Source organism: Homarus americanus, unplaced genomic scaffold (genome assembly GCF_018991925.1).
Source record: "Homarus americanus isolate GMGI-L3 unplaced genomic scaffold, GMGI_Hamer_2.0 scaffold27231, whole genome shotgun sequence".
Classification (NCBI taxonomy): domain Eukaryota; kingdom Metazoa; phylum Arthropoda; class Malacostraca; order Decapoda; family Nephropidae; genus Homarus; species Homarus americanus.
This window is the reverse complement of record NW_024718545.1, coordinates 4080780-4101598: the sequence shown is the minus strand read 5'-3', so window position 1 is coordinate 4101598 and position 20819 is coordinate 4080780. Positions and strand designations below refer to the sequence as shown.

At 40.9% G+C, this 20819-nt stretch overlaps 1 protein-coding gene across 1 annotated transcript in view; it reads right to left on the bottom strand.

Annotated features, from left to right (window-relative positions):
- LOC121859754 (titin-like) overlaps positions 1 to 20819 on the bottom strand; it is a 206917-nt gene that overhangs the window by 70954 nt on the left and 115144 nt on the right. The window contains 4 exon segments of the mRNA XM_042356741.1: positions 14488 to 14568; positions 15241 to 16227; positions 16598 to 16727; positions 17299 to 17456. Of these exon segments, the coding sequence (XP_042212675.1) occupies positions 14488 to 14568; positions 15241 to 16227; positions 16598 to 16727; positions 17299 to 17456 (1356 nt within the window).

Below are 20819 nucleotides of genomic sequence, written 5' to 3'. Positions count from 1 at the left end.
ATAAAGAAATTTGACGAGAAAAATAATTACAAAATTTTTTTAAAAAAATTTAGACATAGAGAACAATAAATAAACATGGAAATAACATGATAAGAAAACATGTGTTAATAATACTGGCGTGACTGTTTGTAAGAGTACTATATGCAGGTTGTCAAGCTACGTGCAGTGTTCGGGCTGTGAGTGCATGTTGACAACATGGCATTCTAGAGGAAGTATCTGTCACCCTGTGGCACTTACGAGGAGTAGTCACCAGTTTCTGCTGTTCAATGGTCTGTTGTTGCTGTGTGACGACCGCCTGTTGTGTCGTCTGCTGTACTCGTTTTTGTTTCTGTACTGTGACCTGTTGTGACTGCTGCACTGCCTGTTGTGTCTGTTGGATTTGCTGAGTCACCTGTTGTGACTGCTGCACTGCCTGTTGTGTCTGTTGGATTTGCTGAGTCACCTGTTGTGACTGCTGCACTGCTTGTTGTGTCTGTTGGATTTGCTGAGTTACCTGTTGTGTTTGTTCTGTGTCCTTAGTAACTTGTTCCTGCTGCACCACAGCAGCCTCCCTCTCCACAGTTTCTGTCTTTTGCACAACCTGTTTTTTCACCACAGACTTCTTTTGTACTTGTTGCTGAACTGTGGTAACAGTTTCTTGTTTGGGTTTTTCAACTAAAGTTTCCTCAATTACTGTTACTTTACGCTCCTGTGTGGGCTGGACGGTCTCTTCCTCTACAACAGTTTCCCGTTTCGTGACCTCCTTAGGACCCATCACCACAGTTGGCTTCTGGATAATCGTAGTCTTCTTCATAACATCAGGTTCCTTTACAACCTGAGCCTTCTCTGTTATGAACTCAGTGGTGACCACCTCAGTGGTCTCTGGCTGCTCCTGTGTGATAACAGTTTCCTTTCTTATAACTACTGGTTGCTGGACAATCGTGGTTGTCTGCAAAACTTGTGGTTCCTGAAGTGCTTGAGCTAAGTGTGTCTGTGTTGTAGTAGTAACTTCTCGTATAACTTCAGGTTTCTCTTCAGATACGACCTCTTGCTGTACAAGAGTTGGATGTTGAATGACTGTTGTCCTCTGCATGACTATTGGCGTTTGAGAGACCTTGGCAGTCTCTTGCACAACATCGGTCTTGACCTCAGTAACCTGCTGGGTCACCTGAGGTTCTTGCAAGGTTACTTCCTCTTGCATAATAACTTGAGGCTTTTGTGTGATAATCTTTGTAACTTGAGTCTCTTCAGAAATAACAGCCTCTTGTTTACTTACCTGAGGCTGCTCCATGACAGTCACTTCCTCAGTCTGCTGTACAATGCGCTTCGGCTTTGTCTTTTTAACAGTTTTCTTCACAACTTTCTCTTTCGGCTTCTCAATAATTTGTTCTGTGGTGACAGTCTTTGTGGTGACTTCTTTTTGGAATGGCTGTGTAATCTGCTCTGTAGTTTCATGAATGACCTGAGGTGTAATCTGTTGGACAACTTGAGTGGGTTGTTCCTTGATAACTTGTGTGGTCTGCTGTGTCACTTGTTGTACTACCTGCGTCTGGATGGCAGGTTTGTGTTCAGGCTCTGACACTGGTTGTACACGTTCTGGATAATCTGGAAGGGTTGTAGGTTGAGCAAATTCAGTAATTTGAACCCCTTCTGTGGATTCGATATATTCCCCTTGGATTTTCCGCAGCTGTGTTGACTGTGTATCAACTACAATCTTTTGCATTTGTTGTTTTACTTGTTCCATCTGTTCAAGTACAATGTCTGACTGTTCTGTTTGTTTAACTTCCTTGGTCTGTACACTTTCTTGTTCCCTGGGTTCTTGTGGAGTCTGGACAGGCTTACTCTTTGGTTTTGTTTTGGTTTTACGTGTTGGTTTTGTTTCAGGTTTAACTTCATCTTTAGGCTCTTCAGGAGCAGGTGTTGGTTTAGGTTCTGCAGGAGCAGGTGTTGGTTTAAGTTTTGTTGGAGCAGGCGTTGGCTTTGCTTTTTCTGGAGCAGGTGTTGGTTTAGGTTCTGCAAGAGCAGGTGTTGGTTCACGTTCTGCAGGAGCAGGTGTTGGTTTAGGTTCTGTTGGAGCATGTGTTGGCTTTGATTCTATCGGAACAGGTGTTTCTTTTGGCTTTTCTGGAGCAGGTGTTGGCTTTGGTTCTGCTGGAACAGGTGTTTCTTTAGGTTTTTCTGGAGCAGGTGTTGGCTTTGGTTCTGTTGGAACAGGTGTTTCTTTAGGTTTATCTGGAGCAGGTGTTGGCTTTGGTTCTGCTGGAACAGGTGTTTCTTTAGGTTTATCTGGAGCAGGTGTTGGCTTTGGTTCTGTTGGAACAGGGGTTTCCTTAGGTTTACCTGGAGCAGGTGTTGGCTTTGGTGCTGTTGGAACAGGTGTTTCTTTGGGTTTTTCTGGAGCAGGTGTTGGCTTTGGTTCTGTTGGAACAGGTGTTTCTTTAGGTTTATCTGGAGTAGGTGTTGGTTTAGGTTCTGTTGGAGCAGGTGTTTCTTTCGGTTTATCTGGAGCAGGTGTTGGCTTTGGTGCTGTTGGAACAGGTGTTTCTTTGGGTTTTTCTGGAGCAGGTGTTGGTTTAGGTTCTGTTGGAACAGGTGTTTCTTTGAGTTTTTCTGGAACAGGTGTTAGTTTAGGTTCTGCTGGAGCAGGTGTTTCTTTGGGTTTTTCTGGAACAGGTGTTGGTTTAGGTTCTGCTGGAGCAGGTGTTTCTTTGGGTTTTTCTGGAACAGGTGTTGGTTTAGGTTCTGTGGAGCAGGTGTTTCTTTGGGTGTTTTCTGCTGGAGCACAGGTGTTGGTTTAGGTTCTGCTGGAGCAGGTGTTTCTTTGGGTTTTTCTGGAACAGGTGTTGGTTTAGGTTCTGCTGGAGCAGGTGTTTCTTTGAGTTTTTCTGGAACAGGTGTTGGTTTGGGTTCTGCTGGAGCAGGTGTTTCTTTGGGTTTTTCTGGAACAGGTGTTGGTTTAGGTTTTGCTGGAGCAGGTGTTTCTTTGGGTTTTTCTGGAACAGGTGTTGGTTTAGGTTCTGCTGGAGCAGGTGTTTCTTTGGGTTTTTCTGGAACAGGTGTTGGTTTAGGTTCTGCTGGAGCAGGTGTTTCTTTGGGTTTTTCTGGAACAGGTGTTGGTTTGGTTCTGTTCAGGTGCTGGAGCAGGTGTTTCTTTGGGTTTTTCTGGAACAGGTGTTGGTTTAGGTTCTGCTGGAGCAGGTGTTTCTATGGGTTTTTCAGGAACAGGTGTTGGTTTAGGTTCTGCTGGAGCAGGTGTTGCTTTGGGTTTTTCTGGAACAGGTGTTGGTTTAGGTTCTGTTGGAGCAGGTGTTTCTATGGGTTTTTCAGGAACAGGTGTTGGTTTAGGTTCTGCTGGAGCAGGTGTTTCTTTGGGTTTTTCTGGAACAGGTGTTGGCTTAGGTTCTGCAGGAGCAAGTGTTGGTTTAGGTTCTGCTGGAGCAGGTGTTGGCTTAATTTCTTCTGGTGCAGGTGTTGGTTTAGCAGCAAATGGTGTTGTCTTAGTTTCCTCTGGCACACTTGGTTCAGTTGTTTTAGGTTCTTCTAGAACTGGTGTGGGTTTTACATCAACTGGTGCAGGTGTTGGTTTGGCCTCTGTTGGAGCAGGTTTTCGTTTAGTTTTACGTACACGTGTTGGTTTGGTTTCCTCTGCAGAGAGTTTTGATTTATCTTCGACAGGTGTTGGTTCTGTTTCTGCCGGAGCAGGTGTTGGTATTGTTTCTGATGGAGCAGGTGTTTGCTTAGTTTCTTTTGGTGCAGGTGTTGGCTTTGTTTCTGCTGGTGCAGGTGTTGGCTTAGATTCTGCTGGTGCAGGTTTTGGTTTAGTTTCTGCCGGAGCAGGTGTTGGCTTAATTTCTTCTGGAGCAGGTGTTGGCTTTGTTCCTGTTGGTGCAGGTGTCGGCTTAGAATCTATTGGTTCAGGTGTTAGCTTAGATTCTGCTGAAGCAGGTGTTGGCATTGTTTCTGTTGGTCCAGGTGTTGGCTTAGATTCTGCTGGAGCAGGTGTTGGTTTTGTTCCTGTTGGTGCAGGTGTTGGCTTTGTTCCTGATGGAACAGGTGTTGGCTTAGATTGTATTGGTGCAGGTGTTGGCTTAGATTCTGCCGGAGCAGGTGTTGGCTTAGTTTCTGCTGGAGCAGGTGTTGGCCTTGTTTCTGCTGGCGCAGGTGTTGGCTTAATTTCTTCTAGTACAGGTGTTGGCTTAGATTCTGCTGGAGCAGGTGTAGGACTAATTTTGACTGGAGCAGGTGTTGGCTTTGTTTCTGCTAGTGCAGGTGTTGGCTTAGATTCTGCTGGAGCAGGTGTTGGCTTTGTTTCTGTTGGTACAGGTGTTGCCTTTGTTTCTGTTAGTGCAGGTGTTGGCTTAGTTTCTGCTGGTGCAGGTGTTGGCTTTGTTTCTGTTGGTACAGGTGTTGCCTTTGTTTCTGTTAGTGCAGGTGTTGGCTTAGTTTCTGCTGGTGCAGGTGTTGGCGTTATTTCTGCTGGAGCAGGTGTTGATTTTGTTTCTGTTGGTGCAGGTGTTGGCTTAGATTCTTGAGGCGTGGGTGTTGGCTTAGTTTCTGCTGGAGCAGATGTTGGTTTAAATTCTTGTGGTTCAGGTGTTGGCTTAGAATCTGTTGGAGCAGGTGTTGGCTTAGTTTCTGCTGGTGCAGGTGTTGGTTTAAATTCTTGTGGTTCAGGTGTTGGCTTAGAATCTGTTGGAGCAGGTGTTGGCTTAGTTTCTGTTGGTGCGGGTGTTGGCCTACGTTTGACTGATTTAGGTGTTGGATTAATTTCTGCTGGTGCAGGTGTTAGTTTTGATTCTGTTGGTGAAGGTGTTGGCTTTGTTTCTGCTTGTGCAGGTGTTGGCTTTATTTCTTCTGGAACAGGTGTTGGCTTAGTTTCTACTGGTGCAAGTGTTGGCTTAGTTGTGGCGATAGCAGGTGTTGGCTTTGTTTCTGCTGGTGCAGGTGTTGGCTTAGTTTCTGCTGGTGCAGATGTTGGTTTAAATTCTTGTGGTTCAGGTGTTGGCTTAGAATCTGTTGGAGCAGGTGTTGGCTTAGTTACCGTTGGTGCGGGTGTTGGTTTAGGTTCTTGAGGTGTAGGTGTTGGCTTAATTTCTGTTGCTGCAGGTGTTGGCTTTGTTTCTGCTGGTGCAGGTGTTGGCTTAGTTTCTGCTGGTGCAGGTGTTGGTTTAAATTCTTGTGGTTCAGGTGTTGGCTTAGAATCTGTTGGAGCAGGTGTTGGCTTAGTTACCGTTGGTGCGGGTGTTGGTTTAGGTTCTTGAGGTGTAGGTGTTGGCTTAATTTCTGTTGCTGCAGGTGTTGGCGTTGTTTCTGCTGGTGCAGGTGTTGGTTTAGTTGTGGCTAGAACAAGTGTTGGCTTTATTTCTTCTGGTACAGGTGTTGGCTTTGTTTCTGCTGGAGCAGTTGTTAGCTTAGTTTCTACTGGTGCAGGTGTTGGTTTAAATTCTTGTGGTTCAGGTGTTGGCTTAGAATCTGTTGGAGCAGGTGTTGGCTTAGTTACCGTTGGTGCGGGTGTTGGTTTAGATTCTTGAGGTGTAGGTGTTGGTTTAGTTTCTGCTGGTGCAGGTGTTGGCGTTGTTTCTGCTGGTGCAGGTGTTGGCGTTGTTTCTGCTGGTGCAGGTGTTAGCTTAGAATCTTGTGGTTCAGGTGTTGGCTTAATTTCTGCTGGTACAGGTGTTGGCGTTGTTTCTGCTGGTGCAGGTGTTGGTTTAAATTCTTGTGGTTCAGATGTTGGCTTAATTTCTGCTGGTACAGGTGTTGGCGTTGTTTCTGCTGGTGCAGGTGTTGGCTTAGTTTCTGCTGGTGCAGGTGTTGGCTTAGTTTCTTGTGGTGCAGGTGTTGGCTTAGAATCTGTTGGAGCAGGTGTTGGCTTAGTTACCGTTGGTGCGGGTGTTGGTTTAGATTCTTGAGGTGTAGGTGTTGGTTTAGTTTCTGCTGGTGCAGGTGTTGGCGTTGTTTCTGCTGGTGCAGGTGTTGGCGTTGTTTCTGCTGGTGCAGGTGTTAGCTTAGAATCTTGTGGTTCAGGTGTTGGCTTAATTTCTGCTGGTACAGGTGTTGGCGTTGTTTCTGCTGGTGCAGGTGTTGGTTTAAATTCTTGTGGTTCAGGTGTTGGCTTAATTTCTGCTGGTACAGGTGTTGGCGTTGTTTCTGCTGGTGCAGGTGTTGGCTTAGTTTCTGCTGGTGCAGGTGTTGGTTTAAATTCTTGTGGTTCAGGTGTTGGCTTAGAATCTGTTGGAGCAGGTGTTGGCTTAGTTACCGTTGGTGCGGGTGTTGGTTTAGATTCTTGAGGTGTAGGTGTTAGCTTTGTTTCTGCTGGTGCAGGTGTTGGCTTAGTTTCTATTGGAGCAGGTGTTGACTTTGTTCCTGTTGGTGCAGGTGTTGCTTTAGAATCTTGAGGTGTAGGTGTTGGCTTTGTTTCTGCTGGTGCAGGTGTTGGCTTTGTTTCTGCTGGTGCAGGTGTTGGCTTTGTTTCTGCTGGTGCAGGTGTTGGCTTTGTTTCTGCTGGTGCAGGTGTTGGCTTAGTTTCTATTGGAGCAGGTGTTGACTTTGTTCCTGTTGGTGCAGGTGTTGCTTTAGAATCTTGAGGTGTAGGTGTTGGCTTTGTTTCTGCTGGTGCAGGTGTTGATTGAGGTTGTGTTACTTCAAGTGTTTGTGTAGAGTCAACAGGTGTTGAGGGCTTCCTCCTGGTCTTTACTCTGGGATGTTTAACTGTTGATTGTACATCACCAGGTTTTGGCTGAAGCTTTATTTGTGCAGGTGTTGCCTCCTCATCTGCTGGAAGAGGTTTTGTTTGTACTGGATTATATGTTGGTTTACTTTCTTCTGTAACAGGTGTTTGTTTTGTTTCTTCAGAAACAGTTGGTTTTGTTTCTTCAGAAACAGGTGTTGGTTTTGTTTCTTCAGAAACAGGTGTTGGTTTTGTTTCTTCAGAAACAGGTGTTAGTTTTGTTTCTTCAGAAACAGGTGTTGGTTTTGCTTCTTCAGAAACAGTTGTTGGTTTTGTTTCTTCAGAAACAGGTGTTGGTTTTGTTTCTTCAGAAACAGGTGTTGGTTTTGCTTCTTCAGAAACAGGTGTTGGTTTTGTTTCTTCAGAAACAGGTGTTGGTTTTGCTTCTTCAGAAACAGGTGTTGGTTTTGTTTCTTCAGAAACAGGTGTTGGTTTTGTTTCTTCAGAAACAGGTGTTGGTTTTGCTTCTTCAGAAACAGGTGTTGGTTTTGTTTCTTCAGAAACAGGTGTTGGTTTTGTTTCTTCAGAAACAGGTGTTGGTTTTGCTTCTTCAGAAACAGGTGTTGGTTTTGTTTCTTCAGAAACAGGTGTTGGTTTTGCTTCTTCAGAAACAGGTGTTGGTTTTTTCTTCAGAAACAGGTGTTCTTCAGAAACTTCAGAAACAGGTGTTGGTTTTGCTTCTTCAGAAACAGGTGTTGGTTTTGTTTCTTCAGAAACAGGTGTGGTTTTGTTTCTTCAGAAACAGGTGTTGGTTTTGTTTCTTCAGAAACAGGTGTTGGTTTTGTTTCTTCAGAAACAGGTGTTGGTTTTGTTCCTTCAGAAACAGGTGTCAGAAACAGGTGTTGGTTTTGCTTCTTCAGAAACAGGTGTTGGTTTTGTTTCTTCAGAAACAGGTGTTGGTTTTGCTTCTTCAGAAACAGGTGTTGGTTTTGTTTCTTCAGAAACAGGTGTTGGTTTTGTTTCTTCAGAAACAGGTGTTGGTTTTGCTTCTTCAGAAACAGGTGTTGGTTTTGTTTCTTCAGAAACAGGTGTTGGTTTTGTTTCAGAAACAGGTGTTGGTTTTGCTTCTCCAGAAACAGGTGTTGGTTTTGTTTCTTCAGAAACAGGTGTTGGTTTTGTTTCTTCAGAAACAGGTGTTGGTTTTGTTTCTTCAGAAACAGGTGTTGGTTTTGTTTCTTCAGAAACAGGTGTTGGTTTTGTTTCTTCAAAAACAGGTGTTGGTTTTGTTTCTTCAAAAACAGGTGTTGGTTTTGTTTCCTCATAATCAGCTGTTGGTTTTGTTTCTTCACAAACAGGTGTTGGTTTTGTTTCTTCAGAAACGGGTGTTGGTTTTGTTTCTTCAGAAACAGGTGTTGGTTTAGTTTCTTCAAAAACAGGTGTTGGTTTTGTTTCCTCATAATCAGCTGTTGGTTTTGTTTCCTCACAAACAGGTGTTGGTTTTGTTTCTTCAGAAACGGGTGTTGGTTTTGTTTCTTCAGAAACAGGTGTTGGTTTAGTTTCTTCAGAAACGGGTGTTGGTTTTGTTTCTTCAGAAACAGGTGTTGGTTTAGTTTCTTCAGAAACAGCTGTTGGTTTTGTTTCTTCACAAACAGGTGTTGGTTTTGTTTCTTCTGCAACAAGTGTATTTGTATATGTTTTAATGGGGTATATATTGCTGTACGTTCTGATTCAACACATACTGTAGTTAAAACACGGAGTTTGGAGTCAAAGAAAACTGGATATATTTTCTGACAGACCATTTATCAGCATTTGCTGTCGAGGAGATTGCCGTAGCATTTGGCGTAAGCAAAAATTGTCTTGGGTGTGGACATTTTAGCCAGGGTATTTCTTAACTTAAGCTGACCTATCTCAACCTAACCTAGCCTTACCTAACCTAAGCTAGATGACCAACACTAACATGTCCAGAGCCAGACGTTTGTAGTCAAATAGTACGGTACTTGTTAAACCAAAGTTCAGTGTACTTGGTGTTCATTTAACTACAATAACTTATTATAAAATTGGTCAAGCAACTGTACATAAAATACTACAGAGGAAGAGTAGTTTAGTTTTAGTGACATCTTATTAATGAGGTCTGTCAGAAAACTTAACTGTTCTCTAAAAAGGGATCAGCTATAAATTAATATTATACATAGTTTGTATTATGATGAATCAGAAGTAATGTTCATTCTGTCAGAGTGTACAATATTTTTTGTACTGTAAACTGTGTCTTAAATGTTTTATTATTTCTGAATTATATCAGATTCACAAGTGCTTCTGTTGATAAGGCTTACTTGGTGAAATTTGGATTATAAACTCGTAATGTTTACTGTGTACTTTACTAATACCTGGAGTGTCTTTCAATGCAGTAAAAAACCTGTTGGAAAATGGTGAGGCCAAGAGGGATGCTATTACGCAACAACAACGACCTAGAGGAGAGTGTGTACACCATCTGCTTTATCAAGTCGAGTCTGGTGTATGGTGGTGTTCTCGTATGATGCTGCATCTGGTGTGTGAGTCTGGTGTATGGTGGTGTTCTAGTATGATGCTGCATCTGGTGTGTGAGTCTGGTGGTGTTCTAGTATGATGCTGCATCTGGTGTGTGAGTCTGGTGTATGGTGGTGTTCTAGTATGATGCTGCATCTGGTGTGTGAGTCTGGTGGGTGGTGTTCTAGTATGATGCTGCATCTGGTGTGTGAGTCTGGTGTATGGTGGTGTTCTAGTATGATGCTGCATCTGGTGTGTGAGTCTGGTGGTGTTCTTAGTATGATGCTGCATCTGGTGTGTGAGTCTGGTGGTGTTCTAGTATGATGCTGCATCTGGTGTGTGTGAGTCTGGTGTATGGTGGTAGTTCTTAGTATGATGCTGCATCTGGTGTGTGAGTCTGGTGGTGTTCTAGTATGATGCTGCATCTGGTGTGTGAGTCTGGTGTATGGTGGTGTTCTAGTATGATGCAGCATCTGGTGTGTGAGTCTGGTGTATGGTGGTGTTCTAGTACGATGCTGCATCTGGTGTGTGAGTCTGGTGGTGTTCTAGTATGATGCTGCATCTGGTGTGTGAGTCTGGTGTATGGTGGTGTTCTAGTATGATGCTGCATCTGGTGTGTGAGTCTGGTGGTGTTCTAGTATGATGCTGCATCTGGTGTGTGAGTCTGGTGTATGGTGGTGTTCTAGTACGATGCTGCATCTGGTGTGTGAGTCTGGTGTATGGTGGTGTTCTAGTACGATGCTGCATCTGGTGTGTGAGTCTGGTGTATGGTGGTGTTCTAGTACGATGCTGCATCTGGTGAATCTTCTAGTGTGGGCAGTATTGTCAAGTACTGTACAACATGTGGAGTATAATATATGTGTATTTTACAGTATGTGGACTGTGTAAATATGTGTATTTTCTAGTATGTGGTCTGTGTAAATATGTGTATTTTCCAGTATGTGGACTGTGTAAATATGTGATTTTGCAGTATGTGGACCGTGTAAATATGTGATTTTCCAGTATGTGGACCGTGCAAATATGTGATTTTCCAGTATGTGGACCGTGTAAATATGTGATTTTCCAGTATGTGGACCGTGTAAATATGTGATTTTCCAGTATGTGGACTGTGTAACTGTGATTTTCCAGTATGTGGACTGTGTAAATTTGTGATTTTGCAGTATGTGACCGTGTAAATATGTGATTTTCCAGTATGTGGACTGTGTAAATATGTGTATTTTCCAGTATGTGGACTGTGTAAATATGTGTATTTTCTAGTATGTGGTCTGTGTAAATATGTGTATTTTCCAGTATGTGGACTGAGTAAATATGTGATTTTGCAGTATGTGACCGTGTAAATATGTGATTTTCCAGTATGTGGACCGTGCAAATATGTGATTTTCCCAGTATGTGGACCGTGTAAATATGTGATTTTCCAGTATGTGGACCGTGTAAATATGTGATTTTCCAGTATGTGGACTGTGTAAATTTGTGATTTTGCAGTATGTGGACCGTGTAAATATGTGATTTTCCAGTATGTGACCGTGCAAATATGTGATTTTCCAGTATGTGGACCGTGTAACTGTGATTTTCCAGTATGTGGACTGTGTAAATTTGTGATTTTGCAGTATGTGGACCGTGTAAATATGTGATTTTCCAGTATGTGGACCGTGCAAATATGTGATTTTCCAGTATGTGGACCGTGTAAATATGTGATTTTCCAGTATGTGGACCGTGTAAATATGTGATTTTCCATTATGTGGACTGTGTAAATATGTGATTTTGCAGTATGTGGACTGTGTAAAAATGTGATTTTCCAGTATGTGGACCGTGTAAATATGTGATTTTGCAGTATGTGGACTGTGTAAAAATGTGATTTTCCAGTATGTGGACCGTGTAAATATGTGATTTTCCAGTATGTGGACCGTGTAAATATGTGATTTTGCAGTATGTGGACTGTGTAAATATGTGATTTTGCAGTATGTGGACCGTGTAAATATGTGATTTTCCAGTATGTTGACCGTGTAATTATGTGATTTTCCAGCATGTGGACCGTGTAAATATGTGATTTTCCAGTATGTGTACCGTGTAAATATGTGATTTTGCAGTATGTGGACTGTGTAAATATGTGATTTTGCAGTATGTTGACCGTGTAATTATGTGATTTTCCAGTATGTTGACCGTGTAATTATGTGATTTTCCAGTATGTGGACCGTGTAACTATGTGATTTTCCAGTATGTGGACCGTGTAACTATGTGATTTTCCAGTATGTTGACCGTGTAACTATGTGATTTTCCAGTATGTTGACCGTGTAACTATGTGATTTTCCAGTATGTGGACTGTGTATACATGTATCAACCTTATATCACTAATGTACCAAATAGGTATATGAGGAAATGTTGATAAATGTAAAATATTAATGACTGCTGAAAGAGATACCATTTAGAGAAGAGAGAATGTCTTTGAAGACACTGAGTGAGTATAAAATATTTAAATGTCCTGTACAATATGGATTTAAAACTGTATGGAAAATATTAGTATTTAAGTAATGAATAATATATTGATATAATTACAAAATAATAATAACTTTTTCAGTCTATAATGAAGTTTAAAAAATAAAGAAGTAACTGAGTGAAAATAAATATATATGTGAGATATACTTGCATGGTTTTATATATATATATATATATATATATATATATATATATATATATATATATACACTGTACATGAGACTTAATTTCAGTTTAAAGAATGAAACAATAAATTGGCTCATTTGTCTCTGCTCTGCCAGACTTCCTGCAGCTGACAGCTGCTAGTCAGTACATTGTATAAACTGTTATCAACAAACCCCAGGAAATATTCTTTCAATACAAGTGAAACAGCAGAGATCCAAACTTCCTGTAACATGACCAATTAACTATACAAATCAGTAATAATGAATCTTATTATAGGTATTATGAAATTTTTTTTACTTTTACAATTACAGGGTACTATGTGAACCTCAAGTACTGTATCAGTAACTGTTGATATACACAGCACTGTACACAGGCGTCATAGTTCTTGCAATGAGTTATTGAATTATCGTAATGGAAGCAAAATAATGATGTAAATATAACACCAAGGAAGAAATTAAGCCTCATCTGTATATACAATTTGACAGCACTGATCTATGTACAAATGTTACTAAGATTGTTCAGTACTGTAGTTTAAAAGTAGTAAGAGTCCTTGTGCTGAATTACCGTACTGTACTGTACTGGGATACTCCAGCAAGTATGAAACTGTTAAAACTTAAAATGAATGAAAACAAAAGAGGAAAGAATAGGAATATAAAGAACTATATATTATTCTTCATGCAGTGTCTCATCCCTGGCCATTTAAGAAATAGTCTTTAGAGCCAAAATATCCGTGGTGAATCGTGCTCAAGTTTGTGTTATGTGACTGAAGGTGACCGAGCTTATTCTTAAAGGCAATCAGTTCCTGTTCATCTCCTTGTATTTATCCCACCATACACAGTTTAAGAATAGTTTTTGGCTTAGTGTTAGTATAGTTAAATAAAGATGCATTAAGAATCGTTATAACTCTCAAATAGTTCAGTTTGTATCAGTTTCTGGAACGGGAACCTACCTTTAACTCCCTGATTATGACATCAGCCCCTTAGTCAGATATCAACCCGAGTTTGATGTATTAGCTCAGAGTACGATATCAACCCCGAGTATGATGATTTAGCCCCTGAATATGATATCAACCCCGAGTATGATGATTTAGCCCCTGAATATGATATCAACCCCGAATATGATGATTTAGCCCCTGAAGACGTCATCCCCAGAGTATAATGCATTAGTACCCCTAAGTAAAAATATCTTGACCTTTTAAATACAATGACTTAAGTAAAATGACACTGTGGTCGGGGATTAAGTCATCATACCATCGTCGAGGTATTAATGATGCATTCAAAGTTACATGAACAATGACATTAACAATAAAACACTTATTATACTGTACATGAAACAGTTTAAAGTCAATGAAGCACCTCGCTGCACTAATACACTCTATATATATATTACCCTAAGGAAAATCAAATTGCACCACCATCCCAGTGTAGTATCTCCAGTCATCCTCACAGTTTTAGCTAAATTATTAAACAGAACATATTTTACCGTAAGTGAAAATTAACTTTACTGATGACTATATTAAGTTAGTTTTAAGTGCAAGTACAGTTATCTATCTATCTATATATATATATATATATATATATATATATATATATATATATATATATATATATATATATATATATATATATATATATATATATATATATATATATATATAATGAAATTTATCACTCAAATTATGTATTGTTTTGCGTTTTCTCTGTAGTAATACTGTAGGGAAAATGATGTAGGTATTAATAACGATAATTAATGAATACAGAAATATGGACAACTGCTGAATAGACTCCGAAAGGTTGAAACTCAAAAGTATATGAGGTTATTTTTAAGTCAGGTTAGCTTAGCTTAGGTTAGGTTAGGTTAGGTCAGGTCAGGTCAGGTCAGGTCAGGTCAGGTTAGGTCAGGTCAGGTTAGATCAGATCAGGTCATTCTGGTCATTTTAAGTGTTGTCATGGTTTTGTACATTAGTTTTCGAATCAGTCGTTTGAATTCTAACCATTCAGAGTCTGTCCAGCAAGATCACTGCCTGTTATGACCATCGCTATTTGTGTGTCATTCTGGTCTAATATACAATAAACTATTTTTAAAACTTTTTTTTTTTGGGACGACACATAATTTGTTGTACTGCCTTTTGTTTTAAGAGAGAATGAGAAGGTAATAACTGTACTGTACTGTGAGAGGTGGAAATAATGCCTGGACACTGTAGCTATTTTTCAAGTTTCTACCAAGCAATGGTTCACGAGCTAGTACCGTACCAACATAGTTTGTTTTATAAACTAAAAGTTGCATTAATTACTGTATGTTCATTAAGTTAAAAAGTGGTAATAACGTATTTCGATTTTACGGTTAATTATTCAGTTATTTAGTGATCCCATTTGACCTGATTCTTTGTCTTGTTTATTTTGACTTCGTCTTCTTCTTTAAAATTACGTACGGAAGTGTATGCATATTTAATGGGTAGATTACCAAGTGCATAAGGTAAATTAAAATCTTTTATGTAATTAAACTCCAGTGTGGAAGGTTCTGAGTCCGCATTACTGTACATGCTTTAAGTTTAATAACAAAGTGAGATAACCAGATAAACAGGAACTGAATATTGTGATATTTAAGATAAAAGAAGATGTAAGTGAGAGGTTTTAACTCTTGGATTGATTCAGACTTACCAGTCTTGATCTCGGATACCCGAGCCATCTCCATCTCCTGTTCATGCACCACCTCCCAGGCTTTCTCTGCCAACACTCTCTCTGTAGGGATGACGCATGCATATCCAGTCAAACACTAACTCTGGAACAACCTGCAGATCTTCCTCTGTGATGGCCACTCACATACTATCCAGCTAAACTCTAAATACAGTACTAATTGTCACAAGTGCTGCAGCTAACTAACTTTAATTTACTACGTAATGTGCGTGGCGGTCTGCCAGAAGCAATAATTATACTCTGGACGATACTCAACTATTAAGCTGTAATTTTGTTATGTATTTGTTTGACTCAAAATTAAAAGAATGAGACAATAAATTATGTACAGTATATCTGCAAAACTCAAAGTGATGTTAATTTTTTTGTGAAATGTCTGAAAAAAATACTTTAATTAATATGGGAAAACCTACACATGCCTTTAAGTGTCTTATAGAAAGAGTATATTGACCTGTGTCTATTTTATGGAGTAAATTACTGTAAACACAATAATTATGAAAATATTGAGGAATGTCCTATATATAAATGTATGTAGCTTTAGTATACTAATTTCTATCTCTCTCCGTGTCTCAAGCAAAGAGAGATTAGAATTATCTAAATTATTCTACTTACAGCTGTCGTTTATGTAAAACAATCCTGGTGACCACAAGGAATTACTTTACTGAAAGACTAAGACTACATATACACTACAAGCTAAGACGAGGATGCATTCTTTCTTACCGTCCTTTGCGTCACGATAAGCCTCCTCAACCAACACCTGTGCTACCATGACGGAGTGTCCATGCTTCTCCACGATGTTGATAAGAGGTTGCTGGGTCTCTGGTTTCTTCAGCGCTGGGAGCTTGCCAGCCACACAGAATGCTATGATCTCCTCGGTTTCGATTCCTTGGTTTATCATCTGGGAAACCTTGGTCAATTCCTGAGTGGTTGAAGAGAATTTGCCCATCTCTCTTGGGATAACATCCTTGAAGAGAGTTTCTGGTTTGATGTTCTTGGCATGCTTGACCATGCGCAAGAAGGCCTTGAGACCAACAGGATGCTTGGTAGCTTGTTCTTGAGTTTCTTGAGCCAGTACAATAGACACATTCCTTTGGTGGCCAATGTGCTCACAAATCTTAACAAGGGCAGTCTGAATGCTGGGTTGCTGAAGAGCCTTAAACTCACCAGCCCGGAACATTGACCAGATTTCACTTACCCTAACATTATTCTTCAACATGGTATGAACTTTAGCCAATTCATGGATAACTTGCTCGTCCTCAAAGAATTGAGGTGCAACCTCTCGGACAACTTCTTCACCCTTGACAGAGGTTTCGGAAACCTTCACGAAACACTTGACACCAGGAATTTGGTTGGGTGCAAATTCACTTGGTTGAATTTCTGGATAACTCTCTTCAAGAGCAATAGGAGATTTCCAGTTCGTGTACACCTCAGACACACGGCGTTCTTTGGGAGTTTTAAAGACCTTTACTTTCGTCTCCTCAAATTGTGGCTTCCAAACATTCTTCCTGGCTTCTTCAAGTTCCTTTTCCTTCAGGACGTTTCGCTCTACCTTTTCTTGCTTGAGTCTCTGCATAGCCTCCTGGTGGTCTTGCCTCTGTTTCTGTGCTCGTTCTCTTTCTTTTTCCTTCATGTGTTCTGCTGCGTGCTGGATCTGTACAGCTGCGTATCTTTCATCATCGACCCTCATCTTCTCTTCATAAGTCAGTTCTGAGGTAAGGAAATTCAGTGTTATATGATGTTCACTGATACTGAAGAAAGAAACTCAACTAAATTCTAACTCCATTGGAAAGTAATCATAAAGTATATTTATTCTGCCCATTAAGCAGTTATACAAGTTTGTTTATGAAACATCAACCATATAACTATTGACCTACCCGAGTCGGTCGTTAACATTTACTGTACTTCAATAACTCACTTGAAATTATATACAGGATATTGAGCCGCTCTTAACACTAGTAGTGTTAAACTTAGCAAAATGTGTACATCCATAAATCAAGAGAGAAAATTATCCATTTTAAAAATTTGCCTTATAATGTGCATATATTTACACACCCAGAGCTGTGTTCAGTTTACTCACCGATAACCTCCAGTGTGGCCTTGGTGATACTCTCACCAACAGAGTTAACAGCACGACAGTAATACTCTCCCTTCACTTCAGGTTTAACTTGGACAATGGTCAGAATGGCCTTGTCATTGCGAACTCTCATCTAGCGGAAATTAAATCAGTTAAATAAATATAAGGGCAGTGAATACATTATGTATTATCCTAGACACTTGTTACAGTACACAAACTACACAATAACAAACACCTCTTGTCTCATCACACACTACACATAATTAACCGAACACTCTAGCATTCATAACACTATAGTATTATTATGACTCCTTCCTTTCAATTAGTTTACTTTCATTTCATAAATATACTTACCATAAAATACAATACCATCATTATTAAGGTATAAAACATAGTAAACATATTCAGTAAACATCACCTGTACAAAAATAATATTAGTTCTCAAGTACATGATATGAAAAAGAGAATGGATTACAATAATTACAGTATAATACACACACTGAGCTACAGCCAATACAAATATCCTCTGAAGAATCAAAAGGTTGTTATAAAAATCTTAAGAACTAAAAGGTTGAAGTTGGTATAAGAAAATATTATTGGTGCGATTGTGGCGTTGCTTTCAAATTGTGATAAAACTTTCATCTGTGGTTTAAAGTTTAAAGCAGAAAACAGGAAAACAGGAAGGAAAATATAAGACAATTTACCTGATAAGATGCATGTTGACGGATCAGTTTGTTGTTGTGGTACCATGTTATCTCAGGCTTGGGATTACCGATAAATGTTGCAGTGAGTGTTATGGTTTCCATTTCCCGTACTCGTGAGTTGGTAATTTCCTGTATGAATTTGGGTGCAGTATGTTCACCTGTTCGGAGAGAAGTAACATATTATTAATGGTGGTGACGTCCAGGGGGTAGTGGTGTGTGTGTGTGACGTCCGGGGAAGTAGTGGTGTGTGTGAGTGACGTCCAGGGGTAGTGGTGTGTGTGACGTCTGGGAGGTAGTGGTGTGTGTGAGTGACGTCCAGGGGGTAGTGGTGTGTGTGTGACGTCTGGGAGGTAGTGGTGTGTGTGTGAGTGACGTCCAGGGGTAGTGGTGTGTGTGGTGACGTCTTGGAGTGGTGTGTGAGTGACGTCCGGGGTAGTGGTGTGTGTGTGTGACGTCTGGGAGGTAGTGGTGTGTGTGAGTGACGTCCAGGGGTAGTGGTGTGTGTGTGTGTGACGTCTGGGAGATAGTGGTGTGTGAGTGACGTCCAGGGGTAGTGGTGTGTGTGTGACGTCTGGGGAGGTAGTGGTGTGTGGAGTGACGTCCAGGGGTAGTGGTGTGTGTGAGTGACGTCTGGGAGGTAGTGGTGTGTGAGTGACGTCCGGGGGCAGTGGTGTGTGTGAGTGACGTCTGGGAGGTAGTGGTGTGTGTGGTGACGTCCGGGGGGCAGTGGTGTGTGGTGACGTCTGGGAGGTAGTGGTGTGTGTGAGTGACGTCCGGGGGTAGTGGTGTGTGTGTGTGTGTGACGTCTGGGAGGTAGTGGTGTGTGTGAGTGACGTCCAGGGGTAGTGGTGTGTGTGTGTGTGTGACGTCTGGGAGGTAGTGGTGTGTGTGAGTGACGTCCAGGGTAGTGGTGTGTGTGTGTGACGTCTGGGAGGTAGTGGTGTGTGTGGTGACGTCCAGGGGTAGTGGTGTGTGTGAGTGACGTCTGGGAGGTAGTGGTGTGTGTGAGTGACGTCCGGGGGGCAGTGGTGTGTGTGGTGACGTCTGGGAGGTAGTGGTGTGTGTGAGTGACGTCCGGGGGTAGTGGTGTGTGAGTGACGTCTGTAGTGGTGTGTGTGAGTGACGTCCGGGAAGTAGTGGTGTGTGTGTGAGTGACGTCCGGGGGGAGTAGTGGTGTGTGTGTGTGTGAGTGACATCCGGAGGGTAGTGGTGTGTGTGTGAGTGACGTCTGGAGGATAGTGGTGTGTGTGAGTAACGTCCAGGGGGGCAGTGGTGTGTGTGAGTGTGAGTGACGGGAGTGATTGAGTGGTCTGTGGGGGAAGTTTTTGCAGGAAATTGTATGTTGTTGTTCTTGGTTGTGGTCGTATGTACTGTGTTGTTAATGTGATTTAGAAGTAATGTGAAAACGTAACTCAAAGGTGGCTGAGCTGTGAGGCGAACACATCAATCTTCTATGGTGAATATCCTGGGTATAATCTCATGATAATATAAACCTTTATTTCTTTTATCTGGCCACGTATTTAATAATGAACTGCAGATTAAAGCATTTCTTAAAAACTTGATGAGTGATTTGTACTACATATTGTATACAGTAGAGCATATGATCAAAGGCATATGTTGGCATCAGAAGGAACATCATGACCTCATAAACGTCAATAATGGGAGGTGAGAATATAACCTGGTAATGGTATTTATAAATTATGTGATAAAACTTTTCCCTGTTATGTTAAGTCTAAGAATGGCGTAATTTTTTCTAGCTTTAGGACACCATGTTAATCTTTACTTCAGGAATTGGAGAAAAAGTTACGAAAGGTATTGGACGTGTAGGTTGGCTTTGGCAGTCTACAAAATGACTGACGACACTGGCAACAGGATATACAAGGATGAGAGTCACCGAGGAAGTGGGGGCATCTACAATAACAGTAGATCATTAGGTCCGTATAGCTGCTCGGTTATATTGCAGCTCTGATTCATGAACGAGCAAAGCAACACCTTCTGTGCTAAGTAATGTAAAAGACTGTGTTTTTGGTTGTTGTATGAGGATGACTGTATAATAAAACAACTGTACTGGCAAGTGTAAGTGGTGATACAGTCACTTGAAGCTGTATTTTTTTATACAGCATGAAAATCCAGTTTGAAGGCAGGAGAAATGGAAAAACAATGGAATTTTAGAGACTGACAATACAATAAACTGTATCCTGTAAATAAAGTATATAAATGATGTACTATGTCATAAGAAAAACACAATAGGGTGTAGGAATATGCATGAAAAAAGTATTATGAAGTGTAAAATCTACGGGAATCCGCTACAATCATAACTCACCTTCTGAATAGCCAAAGTTGTACATGATCTAAACACGAAAACATGTACATATTAAGAAAAGTTCTCATGGAAGAAGTTTTATGTCAAGTTAATGATGTTTAACAGCAAATATATCCATATGAAAATTATCTTTATATATAAATTGAAAAGTAATTTATGATAATGAGAAATTATTTTTACAGGATATCAAAAATACTTCAAAATTACACAATCTACTTCAAACACAACAAAGCAAGAAGCAACAAAAGCAAAAACAACCTTACCTTTTCTACTTGTGGCTAATCCATGCATTCATTCTCAAGCAGCAGAAATTCCTCAAGACTATCAGCCCTCCTCATACCACCACTGCGGGAGTGCCTGGAGGACTTCACTCTGCCACTACCTACACTACTTGAGTGCTGCTCAGAGTCCGAAGTAGACATGTATCTGGGGAGGGTTGCTGATTTCTGGTTTGGAATTTTAACTGTAGATTCTTTCAAGGGATAAAGTTCGGCATATGGAACCTTCGGGCGAGTGCCAGTTTTACTGATAGTATCACTGGAACTGGGTAAAGAACATTGTGGTAGTGGGCTCAGCACTCTCTTGGGAGTTAAAATTGGACTTTGTAATATTTTTGGAGCTGTAGATGGACTCTTTGAAGTTTTCACAGATGATGTTGGACTATACATTCGTTTTGGTGTTGAACCTGGACTGAGCATTAATTTTGGAGTTGATCCAGGACTCAGAACTGTTCTTGGAGTTGATCCAGGACTCAGAACTGTTCTTGGAGTTGAACCTGGACTTGTCAACCTTTTAGAACCTTGAGATGGACTATGAATTTTCCCTCTACCAAGTGTTGGGCTCTGAGCTCCTCCAGATACTGTGGCAGTAACTCTGCCTGCTGTTGGACTTTGGATTCTTGGAGACACAGGGAGAGGACTTTGAGCCCTAGATGATGTTCTTGAGGTCTTTGGGCTGTCATCTTTAGGTTTTCTAAAATTCAAATCCATAGCTCGATCAACAGACATTGTCCTCGGTGGTCGGATCAAGCTCCGTTGACGTTTTTCTCTGGATGGTCTTGGAGATTCCTGAGGACTTGAATCTTCAAGATCCTCTGTGGATGAATACTGGTACACAGGCATCGGTATTTTTGTGTTCTCGTGGATCTGTTTGAAAGTTTTTCTTATAAGCTGCGGCGTTGACATAGGAGAGCTTGGCT